Source organism: Tursiops truncatus, chromosome X, assembly GCF_011762595.2.
Source record: "Tursiops truncatus isolate mTurTru1 chromosome X, mTurTru1.mat.Y, whole genome shotgun sequence".
NCBI classification, from domain to species: Eukaryota; Metazoa; Chordata; class Mammalia; order Artiodactyla; family Delphinidae; genus Tursiops; species Tursiops truncatus.
The window spans coordinates 40,201,459-40,215,631 of NC_047055.1; the positions used below are offsets into that span (position 1 = coordinate 40,201,459).

At 37.4% G+C, this 14,173-nt stretch overlaps 1 protein-coding gene across 1 annotated transcript in view; it reads right to left on the reverse strand.

The window, feature by feature from the left end:
- The window catches only part of IL1RAPL2 (interleukin 1 receptor accessory protein like 2), a 541,686-nt gene that overhangs the window by 507,334 nt on the left and 20,179 nt on the right, over positions 1–14,173 (reverse strand). The window contains exon 2 of the mRNA XM_019949414.2: positions 6,673–6,859. Coding sequence (XP_019804973.2) covers positions 6,673–6,859 — 187 coding nt within the window. The remainder of the gene's footprint in view (positions 1–6,672; positions 6,860–14,173) is intronic.

The window sequence follows — 14,173 nt, forward strand, 5'->3', positions numbered from 1 at the left end:
TTTCATGATATAATCAAATCCTATAACCACCGAGTGGGTGACCCACAAACTGGAAAATAATTATATCACAGATGTTCACCCATAGGAGTGAGAGTTCTGAGCCCCATGTCAGGTTCCCCAGCCTGGGGGTCTGGCATCAGGAGGAGGAGCCCCCAGAGCATTTGGCTTTGAAGACCAGTGGGCTTGTGTACAGGAGATCCACAGGATGGAGGGAAACAGAGACTCCACTCTTCAAGGGCACACACAAGGTTTCACGTGCACTGGGACTGTGGGCAAAACAGTGACTCCATAGAAGCCTGGGCCAGACCTACTTGTGGGTCTTGGAGGCTCTCCTGGGGAGGCAAGGGTTGGCTGTGGCCCACTACAGGGGCAAGGACACTGGTGGCAGAGACCCCAGGCAGTATTCCTCAGAGTGAGCTTCCCTGGTGGTCACCATTTTGGCACCGAGACCTGGCCCCACCCAACAGCCTGAAGGCTCCAGTGCTGGGACACCTCAGGCTAAACAACAAACAGAGTGGAAACACAGACCCACCCATCAACAGACAGGGGGCTTAAAGTTGTCCTGAGCCCACAGCCATCTCTAGACACACCCCTTGACACAGCCCTGCCCATCAGAGGGACAAGACCCAGCGCCACCCACCAGTGGACAGGCACCAGTCCCTCCCACCAGGAAGCCTGCACAAAACCTTGGACCAACCTCACCCACGAGGGGACATACACCAGAAGCAGGAAGAACTACAATCCTACAGCCTGCAGAACAGAGACCACAAATACAGAAAGTTAGACAAAATGGGATGGCAGAGAAACATGTTCCAGATGCAGGAACAAGATAAAAGCCCAGAAGAACAACTAAGTGAAGTGGAGATAGGCAATCTGCCTGAAAAGGAATTCAGAATAATGATAGTAAAGATGATCCAAGATCTCAGAAAAAGAATGGAGGAACAGACTGAGAAGGTACAAGAAATGTTTAACAAAGAACCAGAAGATTTAAAGAACAAACAGAGATGAACAATACAATAACTGAAATGAAAAATACACTAGAAGGAATCAATAGCAGAATAAATGAGGCAGAAGAAGGAATAAGTGAGCTGGAAGACAGACTGGTGGAAATAATTGTCACAAAACAGAATAAAGAAAAAGGAGTGGAAAGAAATGAGGACAGTCTAAGAGACTTCTGGGACAACTTCAAACACACCAACATTTGCATTATAGGGGTCCCAGAAGGAGAAGAGAGAGAACCTGCCTGAGAAAACATTTGAAGAGATAGTAGCTGAAAACTTCCCTAACATGGGTAAGGAAACACTCAAGTTCAGGAAGCACAGAGAGTCCGATACAGGATAAACCCAAGGAGAAACACGCCAAGACACATTTTAATCAAATTGACAAAACTTAAAGACAAAGAGAAAATATTTAAGGCAACAAGGGAAAAGCAACAAATAACATACAAGGGAATGCCCATAAGGTTAACAGCTGATTTTTCAGCAGAAGCTCAAATGAACGTATTTACAAAGTGGAAACAGACTCACAGACTTCAAAAACAAACTCATGGTTACCAAAAGGGAAAGGTCGGGGGGAGGCATACATTAGGAGTTTGGGATTAACATATACACACTACTATATATAAAATAGATAATCAACAAGGACCTATTGTATAGCACAGGGAACTCTATTCAATATTCTATAATAACCTATATGGGAAAAGAATCTGAAAAAGAATAGATATATGTATCTGTATAACTGAATCACTTTGCTGTACACCTGAAACTAACACAACATTGTAAATCAACTATACTCAAATATAAAATAAAAATTAAATTAAAAAAAAACTCCATACTACCCAACTTAGCATTTAAAAAAAAGAAAGAAAACTGTCAGAATGTTTAGCAAGATAAATAACTGTAAAGCTCTTAACTTTGGAAGCTTATCTCATTGTAATGAGTGACAGCATTTAGAAATGGTCATTCCTAGACTATTATTTAGGAGATGAAATTAACTCCTCACAATCCATCTGCAATTTTCTTAAACATGGTATGAGTCAGATATCTATTTTTTTGCAAGTGAATTGTCAATTATGTGGCCATCATTTTTAATAAGCCGTTATCCCCCCTCCAAACCCATTAAAATGATATGTTATTATATACTAAATTCTCATATATACATACTTTATCTGTTTCTGGATTCTCTATTCTATTTAACTGATCTATTTATGCTTTCTTAAACTTACTATTTTAATTGCTACTGTTTTGCAGTAAGTTCAGTCTCAGTTAGACTAAGTCCCCTCTTATTAATGTTTTCTTCCAAAATTTCATTTGCAAAACTGATATATTCACTCATCCATATGAATGTTATAATGTTTATCATGTTGTCTAATTTCTAAAAATTCATATTTTAGCAAATTGGATTACTTATTTATATAATATTGGGAATAACTGATCTTTTTTTCTATGAGATCTTCCAATGCAGAAATATGTTCTGTCTCTCCATTAATTTAGACTATATTTTATGTCCTTCAATAAAATTATATTTTTATATAGGTCTCCTCCCATCTTTGTTAAATGTATTCCAAAGTGTTTTACAGTTTTTCATTGTTGTAACTGGGATAATTTCATTTTTTCCTTTACATATCTAACCGATTATTACTGGCAAAAATAAAAATTATTGAATAGTTTGTATATTTTTATTAAGCTAACTTATCAAATTATCTCATTAGTTCTATTTTTTTGTTGTTGTTTAATCTCTTGGGTTTTCTTGGTATACAATTATACAATCTGAAAAATAAGATTATTTTGTCCTCCTTTTCCAATGTTTGTATAGTGTATTTCATTTAAATTTCTTATGGCATCAGCTAGAACCTCCAAAACAATACTGAATAATAGAACTGACAGAGATCATTCCTATCTTGTACGCCATGGATGTAAGGATATAAGTATGTTTTCAAGGATGTTTACTGCAATACTTGGATTATTTTTAAAAAACTAGAAAAAATTGAATATCCATCTGAAAAATGGTTGAATAAAGCAAGGTTATATCTAGCCTATGAACTATGATACAGCTATTAAAAATGAATTAGATATATATAGTCAACATGCACATAGTAGGCACCCAGTATATATATACTAACTGAATGAATGAATTTGCACTGACCTATCCATAATGCACTCAACCATTCCATTATAACCAACGGCAAACATCTGAAATTAAGATAATTGTGGCAAGAAAAAGGAGGATTCAAACTGGAAGACTTGACTTCATTAACATCAGCCTTTTATCAGCAGAGGTAACTAATGACACAGATATGCGTTTTACCCCAAGGAACATATTTGTATTTTCATTCCTAATGTCCTATTAAGGTTAGGGAATTTTTTTGTTTAGAAATGGGATAAAGGGACTCTACACTCTTGTGTCAAGTGTTCTCAGTGAATAATGAGGTTGTTCTTGTGTTCTTAGTTCAATAAAGAAAATAATCTTTATCTCTCATTTCAAAAATGTTTCCAAAAGCATTGACATAATTGTATATTCTGTTCTAATATTTAAGCCCCATACATAGCGTCAGGAGGAAGTGCTGAAAGTGTAGCCACTCTCCTCACTTCCTTTTGCTAACAGAGTTCAGATAGAGGAGTTACAGCCCCCTTATGCATATCTCTTACATTCCAAGGACAACCAGGATAGGCTTACTCATTCATCTTTATGAACACGCCCCAGTGCCATATGAGCCACCTCTACCTTCCTATTCACCTGTGATTACCTGCAGGCATGGAAGAATAGTCCTCAATGGCCTGCCATAACAGGATGGTTGGAAAGTAAACAAGTTTAAAGATTACATATATTTGAAAAGAAGACTGGGAAAAGGATCATGCAACACATACTTTTCACTGTTAAAACACTGGAGATAATACATTGTACATTTCTAACTTTGGATATGCACCAGAATTAACTCCAGACAAATGTGTCCTCCTTTTTTCATTGTTGTAGCCAGAGCAAAATCACTTCATGTTCAGTCTGGTAGGAAATGCACAGACTACAAAGCAAGCAAGGCAGATTATCGAAGTATTGGCTAAAAAGGAAACGTTTTCCTAATATGTCAATTTTTCAAGGATTTACTTAAAACCATGTGTGAAAAGTGGGGTTAACAATGCATTTGGGAGCTTCACAGACTCTTTAACTTTTGGTTTTAATTTTTTATCCTGATCCATTTGTATAGTGTAATGGCTAAGTGGAAGGGCCCAGGAGCCAAACTGCAAGTCACAAACAGCTGTGTGACATTTGTTGAGTCACTTAACTCGTCTGAGTCTCCAGTCATGTCTTTTGTAAAATGGGGATAATAATACCTACATAAGACATAAGATTGAGACTGAGAAACTAGAAGTTGAGTTAATCCATCTAAAGCACTTAAAATAGAGTCTGGCATATAGTAAGTACTTAATAAATATTACCTATCATTATGCTTATTATTTATCAATTGTAAAATGTTATACAAATATTAAATGTTATTATCCAGGCAGAGCTGGAAAAGCCCTTTGTTTCACCATCATTGGTCCATTTCTAAGAAAGAGTGAGGGTTAGCTTTTTCCAAGGAATAAACTGCTTTGGTAGACAATGACTATGGTGATGTATAGAGATGTGAAGAAAGGGGAAAAAAGAATTTAGTGAAAAGACAAAAAGATGAGATAGAATGAACACTGTAAGAGAAAGCTGATGACCTGGAGTTTACTCCTAGCTGCTAACCCTTGAGCTAGTCAACCTCCTTTCCTGAAGTATAAAATTGAAATAAAACCTTTTTTACTCATCTTAAAGAAGTGCCTGCAATCGAGGCTGGGTTTAGCTCCAGGCCTATCGCAGGAGAGGTTAGTGATTAAGAAAATGGACTCTGGAACCACACTGCCTTGAATATAAAATGAAGCTTTGTTAGCTGAGTAGCTTTGGACAAGTCTCTACATTCCTGTAAGACTCAAGTTTTTTCCTCTGTTAAATGATGATAATAGCGCCCACCACACAGAGTTGCATTGAGACTTAAGTGAGATAACATAGAGACCAAGCTTAGCACAGCAAATGGCACATAATAAGTGATTAAGAAATACTAACAAGGCTAGGACTTTCCCTGGTTGTCGAGTGGTTAAGACTCTGTACCTCCACTGCAGGGCGTGCGGGTTTGATCCCTGGTCAGGGAACTAAGATCCCACATGCCATGCAGCGTGGCCAAAAAAAAAAAAAAATTAAAGAAAAAAGAACTACTAACAAGGCTGATGATGGCATGAAGGGTCCCACTAAGTATGGATATTCTATATTTATGCATAATGAACATCATGTTCCTTTTTATGTGTCAGAATATTAAGAAAAAAAAAAGGAGGATGACACTTCACAAAGAGACTTGAGGTTCTAGTTCAGGACATGCTCTTGCTGTCTCTTGTCGAGTTCCCCCAGGCATGAAGATAGAGGAACTTCCAAATGTAAAAGCACCTGACAACTGTAGGAGCTAGGGTTTAGGCTTTCCTGGAAACTGAGGGTCTGTCAGATACTACAGAAACAACCTGTCCTACCTTTTATGTATGTTTGGTTGCAATAATGTGCACAGTACCTGTGCAGAAAACCCCCTTGGTCACCTCTGGCCACCATATATAGTCATATATGGTCACCATGGGCCAACCAGTGTGGCTCAGAGGTGGCAGAGGGTGCTCAGTCCTCTTTTAGAACCACAGTGCCCCAGGCTCGCAGCCAGAATATCATAGTTGAAAGGTTGTATGTTTATTTTTCTGCTTCCTGCCCTAGATCCATGCTCTGCCTTTGTCTGACCTACTCTGGGCCCAGAGAAGCTGAAGACTATTGATTCTACCCCCTGGTTTTGCTTTCTGAATTCTGTTTGAACTCACATGGTGGGAGGGAAGACACTAGCAAGAAACCAGAAGGCGGGAGTTAAGAGGGGTTAGGGTGTCCATTCTATCCACTCCCTCTCTGTTTTCCACAGTTAATATGCTCCTCTAAGGCCACAGCTCTTGACAGGCCTGCTCCGCTCTTGCCAGGTTCCAGAGATACAGCTCCTTCCCCTTGCCACTCTAGACCTAGGAGCGGTAATTTACAGCTTTTTCCCTTTTTGGTTCCCTTAACCCTAACCACACCTCTGTAAACAGTTCCTTCATTCAACTCTCATCTGTACAACCTTTGAGTGTGGTTTATTTCCAGATAAACACGTTATTTCCAGTGTTCACATATCCTGCACTGGGCCCATTTCTCTCCTCTGCACTGACTGCAGTGGTTCTCACAATATAGACCATGATAATCGTTGTTATTTCTTGTAAGCACCATTCCTTGTAAAGATGGGCCTTTGTTCCTAACAGTGAATAATATTTCTAGGTCCCTCAAATAATTTCTTTCATGTGTTATTTCAGTCTTCACTCTTCTTCCCATTTGCTCTCATGAGTTGGGGTAAAGGGATATTTTCCTTATTTTTAGTCATTGGAGAAGCTGGGATTGCTTCTGACACCTGCTGATGGAAGTACATGAAAACCAGTAATATATAGGGATCATAGCTCTGAATTATTTAGCTGTGGATCTGCTGATTCTTCTCAGTGAAATATCTAATACCAAAAACTCAAAATAAAATCTCTCCCTTTTTATCTCCCCAAGCCAGCTATTGACTTAGGGTAAAAAAATGCATTTGACATCATGCTGAGTTACCTTGTACCACACAACATCAGGCTCCTGATCGGACTTTTTAAAGTCATCCATGTCTGGGCAGGATATCTCCTTTCTTTTAGTGACTTCAGATTTTTCCAAATAGCGGATCCTGCTATTGTAGCACAGACCTGATTCATTCTCTGCAACAGTCAAGGACATTGACACCTTCATGCAATATGTCGAGTTTCTGTAGGGATAGAGAAATAGCAAAATGGCTTTATTGGGTGTTTACACCTATGTTTTTACTCTGTATATTTCAAGAATATTGACTTTTCCACTTAGGACCTTGCCTAGAAATAAGAAACAACATGGAAACAACACAGAACATTTTTCTACTTCAACTGACATGAAGATATGGAACAAAATGCTAATGTGGACATCTCTGGCCATGAGATAGCTACATAGAGCAGCTGTACCCATCTTCTGAAATGTAAAACAGTCAGACTGCTTTCCCAGTGGTAAACATTGCTATGTTGACAATCTGATAGCAAAAACTTATGAGAAAGTCTATAACTAGGGCTATAGCCATTTCTGGTTTGCCCTTATGGCCAGTCCCTTAACAGGTATTCCAAGGATTGTTAATTTTTCCATTGGTTTCTAAGCCAACATTTTCTTTTATAGGATACATACCAAAAAACAGATCAACAACTTGTATGGGTATAAGTGAATCACTTTGTTGTACACCTGTAACTAGCACATCATTGTTAATTAACTATACTCCAATATAAAATAAAAATAAAAACAGATCAACATATAGAAGATACCCGTTAACTCACATAGCTTTTTAAGGTGTTTACTGAGATATGTCAGGGGTCAAATTTGGGTTCCTACAAAGAACAAATCCTAGCAGAGTGGATTAATTTTATTCATCAAAACTAGAATTATAAAGGAATTTCAACATTGAATTTTACCATAAAGCTGCTTTAGAAATTGGACATTACTGGGCTAACCCATAATAGAAGGGTATTTATGAAATTGAATTCTGCCTTCATTTCCCTATATATATCCCATGACATTTCCCTACCCTACTCTACCTAGACTCCAGAAGATATCAACCTCACAAAAGAAATCTGGAAAGTATGAGGAAGAGATCAGAAGCAGCCTGGTAAGACTCAAAAGAAGGTCAACTGTAAATCTCTTGGTGAGACATTTCAGAATCATATGTGTTCTAAACATCAAGGGATACCTGCTGTTAAAAAACAAAAGTGCCAGGGATAATTCAAAACCGAGTATTTTTACAACTAAGTAAAAACAATCCTGATAAATGGGATTAACATGCCAACCAATAATTTTAAGATGGCCTCAAATGATTGTTACTATTTGTACTTCTTAGTATTCATTGAAATTTCACAATATGCCAGACACCATACAAAACACAGGAGTGCAGATGGCTGCTGCCCATTGGGTTTACAAACTAAGTTAATCAAAATGACTGCTACTTAGATTTCTAGTGAAGTTAATTACTGGCAAGTACTCCTGACTATGTGATGCCTGTGTCATCTGAAGATACACTTCCATTCTGATATTCAGATATAACCCCATTATACAATGTAGATTGTGAGCTATTGCTTTTCTCTCTTCCTCAATGTAGGTTCTTAGGGTTTAATATATGGCCACTAGGGATCAAATGTAAGAACATTTAATTCTATTAGATGTTTGACAGCTTCTTTAAGAGCCATGAAGCTAAAGCCACCAGAAATGTTTTTAAGTCTCAGCCAATAAGGTAAAATTTGGTTCAATCAATTTGGCTCTTCTTGACTCCATTTTCAATACTTCAGTGCTAAACATGCCCATGTCTTCTTGCTTTCTTTAACATCCTACATGATGTGGCCTATCGTAACATTCTGTCCTTCACTCATTAGGGTGCAGTCGCAATCGTATTTACTCTGTTTCTTGAATATACTAAGCCTATTTGAGCCATGGTTGTTTATACTTGCTCTTCTCTTTGATTTTCTATCATGTGCTTTTTGTTAAGTGTGAGCAAAGAATTTGTTGCTCTTGTTCATCACTCTATTCCTGGGATCTAAGTTGATAGCAAGGGCTTAGTAAATGTTAGTTGATTAAATGTATGGGCATCAAAAGGTATGTATTCAAGAGACATGTCCTCCCTGCTCTACTTTTGCATAAACTCATTATGGAACTAACCACCCCATCCCCATTCTACAGAGTCATGTGTGTATGTGGCTGGTCAAATATCACATTCCCTGTTTAAATATGACTCAAGATAATTCTGCAGGTATTCTTGTACCACCAGGGTAAGGATTAGCCAAATTTGGTGCATCAGCATACCAGCAAAGAAAAAACTATAATGACTATATCTGGGAGACAAGGAGGACTAGGATATGTATAGGGGATGGAAGGAAGATAAATGGTCACAGTTTTTAAAAAGTTTTAAACGAAGCAGAAAGAAAATCACCTCTGCTAAGAATGTAAAATATTATGAACAGTTGTTAATGTCACAGACTTTGATCATATCTGTTCCATGGTATCCATCCATACAGGTGAAATCTTCCCATTTTTGTGTTACAAACCCAGGGAGAGAGAGCTGTTGTCCAGCAGTCTCAACAATAGAAGTATTAGACAGAATGTACAGTTCCCTGAAAGGAGCTTACTATTCCAGATCTATTTAGTCCTGAGGATAAAATAGGATAGACTAAGTAAGGGACCAATATAATATTGTGGTTTCATAACAAAGCACTAGCTTTGAACTAAGATCCACTAGGTTCAACTAGCTCTGTGTCCTTGAGCAAGTTATGTAACATCTCTCAGTCTCAGATTCCTCAGCTGAAAAATGAGGATAAGAAATCCTTTATGGTGGCTCCACTGGAGTTTGGAGGAGGAAGCTCTTTTATTATACAAACTTAAGCAAAAACAAGTTTACTGTTTTCAGTTGGAATGGTTATAATATCTGACCTCTCCAGGCTGCTGTAACTATTAAGCAAATATAAAACATGTAACACAGCATCTGACCCATAGTAAATATTTAATAGACTGCCATTAGAATTGTTTTGTTTTGTTTTGTTTTGTTTTTTACCGCTTGTATTAGTTCCTACATATATTGTTGATAAATTAATAATTATAATTTATATGTGATGTAGTAATTGTGAACAATCATCAGTATAATAAAAACAATACATTGGCAGTGATGGGTTAAGATATGCCACTGGCCTGGGGTGCCACTTGAGAGAAGAGTCTAGAAGAGGTCAGTTAGGCAAAAGGCCTAGTACCAGTGTGCCATGAAGGTCTGAAAGGATCAAAAAGATATACTGACCTAGGCACAAAAAGAAGTTAATCAAGAGAAAGCAACTAAGGCAAGAAGGAACTTCCAGGTACTGTGAATACCAGCTACTAGGCAAAGGCCAGAACTTTGGAGGTCGAATTGTTAGTAAGAGTTCCACTAAGCCTTTTGCAAGTTTCTTAGACAAACACCTTCTATAATAAAGCCCAGACCCCTAGGCAAGGTTTCGTGTTCCCTCTCCAAAATGCCCAAAGTATACACTATGTAGGTCATGCCAGCAGCACTTTCATTAACTTGGGATGAGGATGAGGGCAGGGAACCCACCCTGGAAATGGCTGATAGGTTGAAGGAGGAAATATTCTCTAACCCTTATCCACAAACAATCTTGACCAGGGCTCTGCATGAATTCACTCTTGCTCTGGTCTTTACCATGTAAAAGCCTGCTGACAGATTGCTTGTTACCCCATGAGCAAGCCCTAGTATGAAGTCCTTGATGACGACCAAATTCTCCGGAACTCAAGACAAGGCCTGGTGTGAGTCCTGTTGTTTCCATTGCTGACTTGGGGAAGGTGTGATCAAGGATGCCTGACAGTCTGAGACTCAGATTGATTTTGATTAGTTGTGTAATCCAGCCCTGGCACAGTTCCTGTTAATAATCTTGCATTATATAGATTTTACTTTGAAAAATGCCGCAGGCCAGTTCTATTTAAAATGTTTCCTGCAACTGGGACCTAAAAATGTTACTTTTCTTTCATTAGGTACAATTAGAGCTGTGCAAGTTTGAGGAGGCAGACTGACGAGTGTGCAAGAATGGGAATTGTACTTTTTTCTGTCCTCCCTTCACATCCTGAGGGGGACAAGGAGCACATTCAGGCTCAACATGAGCAAAGGGCCTTCACAGTGATGTTGCAGCAATGCCTTACAATTGTATACATTTGTAATCTTTCAAGTATTTCCATATCTCTTGTCTTACTTAATTCTGGCAATAATCCAGGAAAAGGTGCACGGTAAGTATCATCTACATTTTGTATAGGAGTAAAACAGAGACACAGAGAGGATAAATAACTTAGTCAAGATCATATAGCTGGTCAGTGGCTTAGAACCAAGGTTCTGGCTGTTAGCCCCTGGCCACTCTCAGAACTTGGTGCTATCAGCTGAACTAACTCATGGTTATCCACACCAACTTGGGGATGCTCACAGAAAGAAATGCAGATGTGTACAGATAACACTTAAAGAACACTGTTATTAAAATGCACAGCACAGAATTTTCAAATTTGTAAATAAACCTTGCTTTCTATTCCAAAGGTTTAATGTTAGCTACTTTAGGTCATAATTTATACACTTTTTTTGCAGAAATATTTCTAAGGGACAATGTTGATCATCTTGGGTTTCCTAAGGGGAAAAGTGAGACCTAGGATTTAAAACATACATGAGAAATACAGATGCCCCTTTCCAATTCCCATTTATAAAACATGCTAATATTATAAAATCTAAAGTTGTATTTCAAAATATGAGTTTAAGTGCATTTGCTGTATCACCAGGGTTAGCCTACTGAAAATAAACTAAATAAATTAGGGAATTCTTTCATATCTAAAAGCAGAAGCCCAGAAAAAATGTGTCAGGATATAGTTGAAACTTTTCTAAATGGTTCCTTCAACTGTCTTATCTTCATTTCAAAATACTTTCCTTGAAAATCACAGAACTATCTAATGGTTAGTAAACTAAAACCAAGTTTGTTTTCTGATATTTTTGAAATGTGAATTGACCACTATGCATAGCTATCAATTAATCAATCTACCATTACTGGATGATATTGTCCTCAAACCAAAAGAACTATGAACTGATATTATACCAATTCAGGGAAGGGAAACAAATGAATAAACAAACAGGATATTAGGCCCTTTGGTGAATTCCATTTCTTGAGAATCATTATAAAATAAGAAGATTTTACTGAAAAACATATTTGTGTGGAAAAGGAGACTTTCAGATGAGTGCAGAAATAAGTACATATAACTGCAAACATGAAATGTTAATACTTTAAAAGACCAAGAGGAGAAAAAATGGGGGAGGATATAAATTACTAATATCAGAAATAAAAGAGGGGACATACAAATCCCATGAATACTAAAAGGATAACATAGGAATATTGTGAACAGCTCTATGCCCACAAATCTGATAACCTAGATGAAATGGACCAATTTTTTGAAAGGCAGAATCTGCCAAAACTCATACAAGAAGAATCAGACAATATGAATAGACGTATAGCTATTAAAGTAATTGAATAGATAATTAATAACCTTCCAAAACAGAAAGCACCAGGCCCAGATAGATTCACTGGTAAATTCTATCAAATATTTAAGAAAGAAATTATATAAATTCTCTATAATCTCTTTCAGAAGATAGAAGCAGAAGGAATACTTTCTAACTCATTCTATGAGGCCATCATTACCCTAATACCCAAACCAAAGACATTAAAAGAAAACTGCAGACCAATATTTCTCATGAACATAGATGCAAAATACTCAACAAAATGTTAGCAAATCAAATCCAATAATGTATAAAAAGAATTATACACCACAACCAAGTGAGATTTATCCTGGTTCGACATTCAAAAAGCAATTAATGTAATCCATCATATCAACAAGCTAAAGTAGAAAAAATCACATGATCAGATCAGTAGACACAGAAAAAGCATTTGACAAAATCCAAAACGCATTCATAATAAAAACTCTCAGTAAACTAGGACTAGAGGGGAAATTCCTCAACTTGATAAAGAATATCTACAAAAAACCCTACAGCTAACATATTTAGGGTGAGAAACTAGAAGCTTTCCGACAATGACCAGGAATAAGGCAGTATGTCCTCTCTCACTACTCTTTTTCAACGTTATACTGGAAGTCCTAGTTAATGCAGTAGACATGAAAATTCATAGATTACATGATTTTCTATGTAGAAAATCTGAAAGAACTGACAAAAAATGCCTGGAACTAATAAGCATTTATAGCAAGGTTGCAGGATATAAGGTTAATACACAAAAGTCAATTGCTTTCCTATATGTCAGAAATGAACAAGTTTTAAATTTGAAATTAAAATCACAATACCATTTATATTTTAGAAAACCCTAAATGAAACACATAGATATATATCTAACAAAATATTTACAAGATCTAGATGATGATAACTACAATACTGAGAAGAACAAAGCTGGAGGACTGACACTACCTGACGTCAAGGTCTACTATCAAGCTATAGTAATTAAGGCATTGTGATAATGGGAAAATAATAGACAAATAGATCAATGGAATAGAATGTTGAGCCTGGAAATAAATCCACATAAATATAGTCAACTGATCTTTTTTTTTAAACATCCTTATTGGAGTTGCTTTACAATAGTGTGTTAGTTTCTGCTTTACAACAAAATGAATCAGTTATATATATACATATGTTCCCATATCTCTTCCCTCTTGCGTCTCCCTCCCTCCCACCCTCCCTATTTTTTTTTTAATCTGAGAAATCTTTCCTTTGCCTTCATTTTTAAAAAAATATTTATTTTATTTTTGGCTGCGTTGGGTCTTCTTTGCTGCATGGGGGCTACACTTTCTCTAGTTGCAGCAAGTGGGGGCTACACTTCCTTGCAGTGCACGGGCTTCTCGTTACAGTGGCTTCTCTTGTTGTGGAGCATGGGCTCTAAGCTCATGGGCTTCAGTAGTTGTGACTCGTGGGCTCTAGAGCTCAGGCTCAGTAGTTGTGGCACACGGGCTTAGTTGCTCCGCAGCATGTGGGATCTTCCCGGACCAGGGCTCGAACCCGTGTCCCCTGCATTGGCAGGAGGATTCTTAACCACTGAACCACCAGGGAAGCCCTCAACTGATCTTTGGCGAAGAAGCAAAGGCAATACAATGGAGCAAAGACAGTCTTTGCAACAAATGGTACTGGAAGAACTGCACATCCACATGCAAAAAAAAATGAATCTAGACACAGATCCTTATGCCCATCACTAAAAGTAACTCAGCATGGGTCACAGACCTAAACATAAAATGCAAAACTATAAAACTCCTAGAAGACAACATAGAAGAAAACCTAGATGACATTGGATATGGCAATAATTTTTTAAAATTACAACACCAAAGGCATGATCCATGAAAGAAATAATTGATAAGCTGAACTTCATTAAAATGAAAAGCTTCTGCTCTACCAAAAACAGTATCAAAAGAATTAGAAAACAAGCCACAGACTGGGAGAAAATATTTGCCAAAGACACAT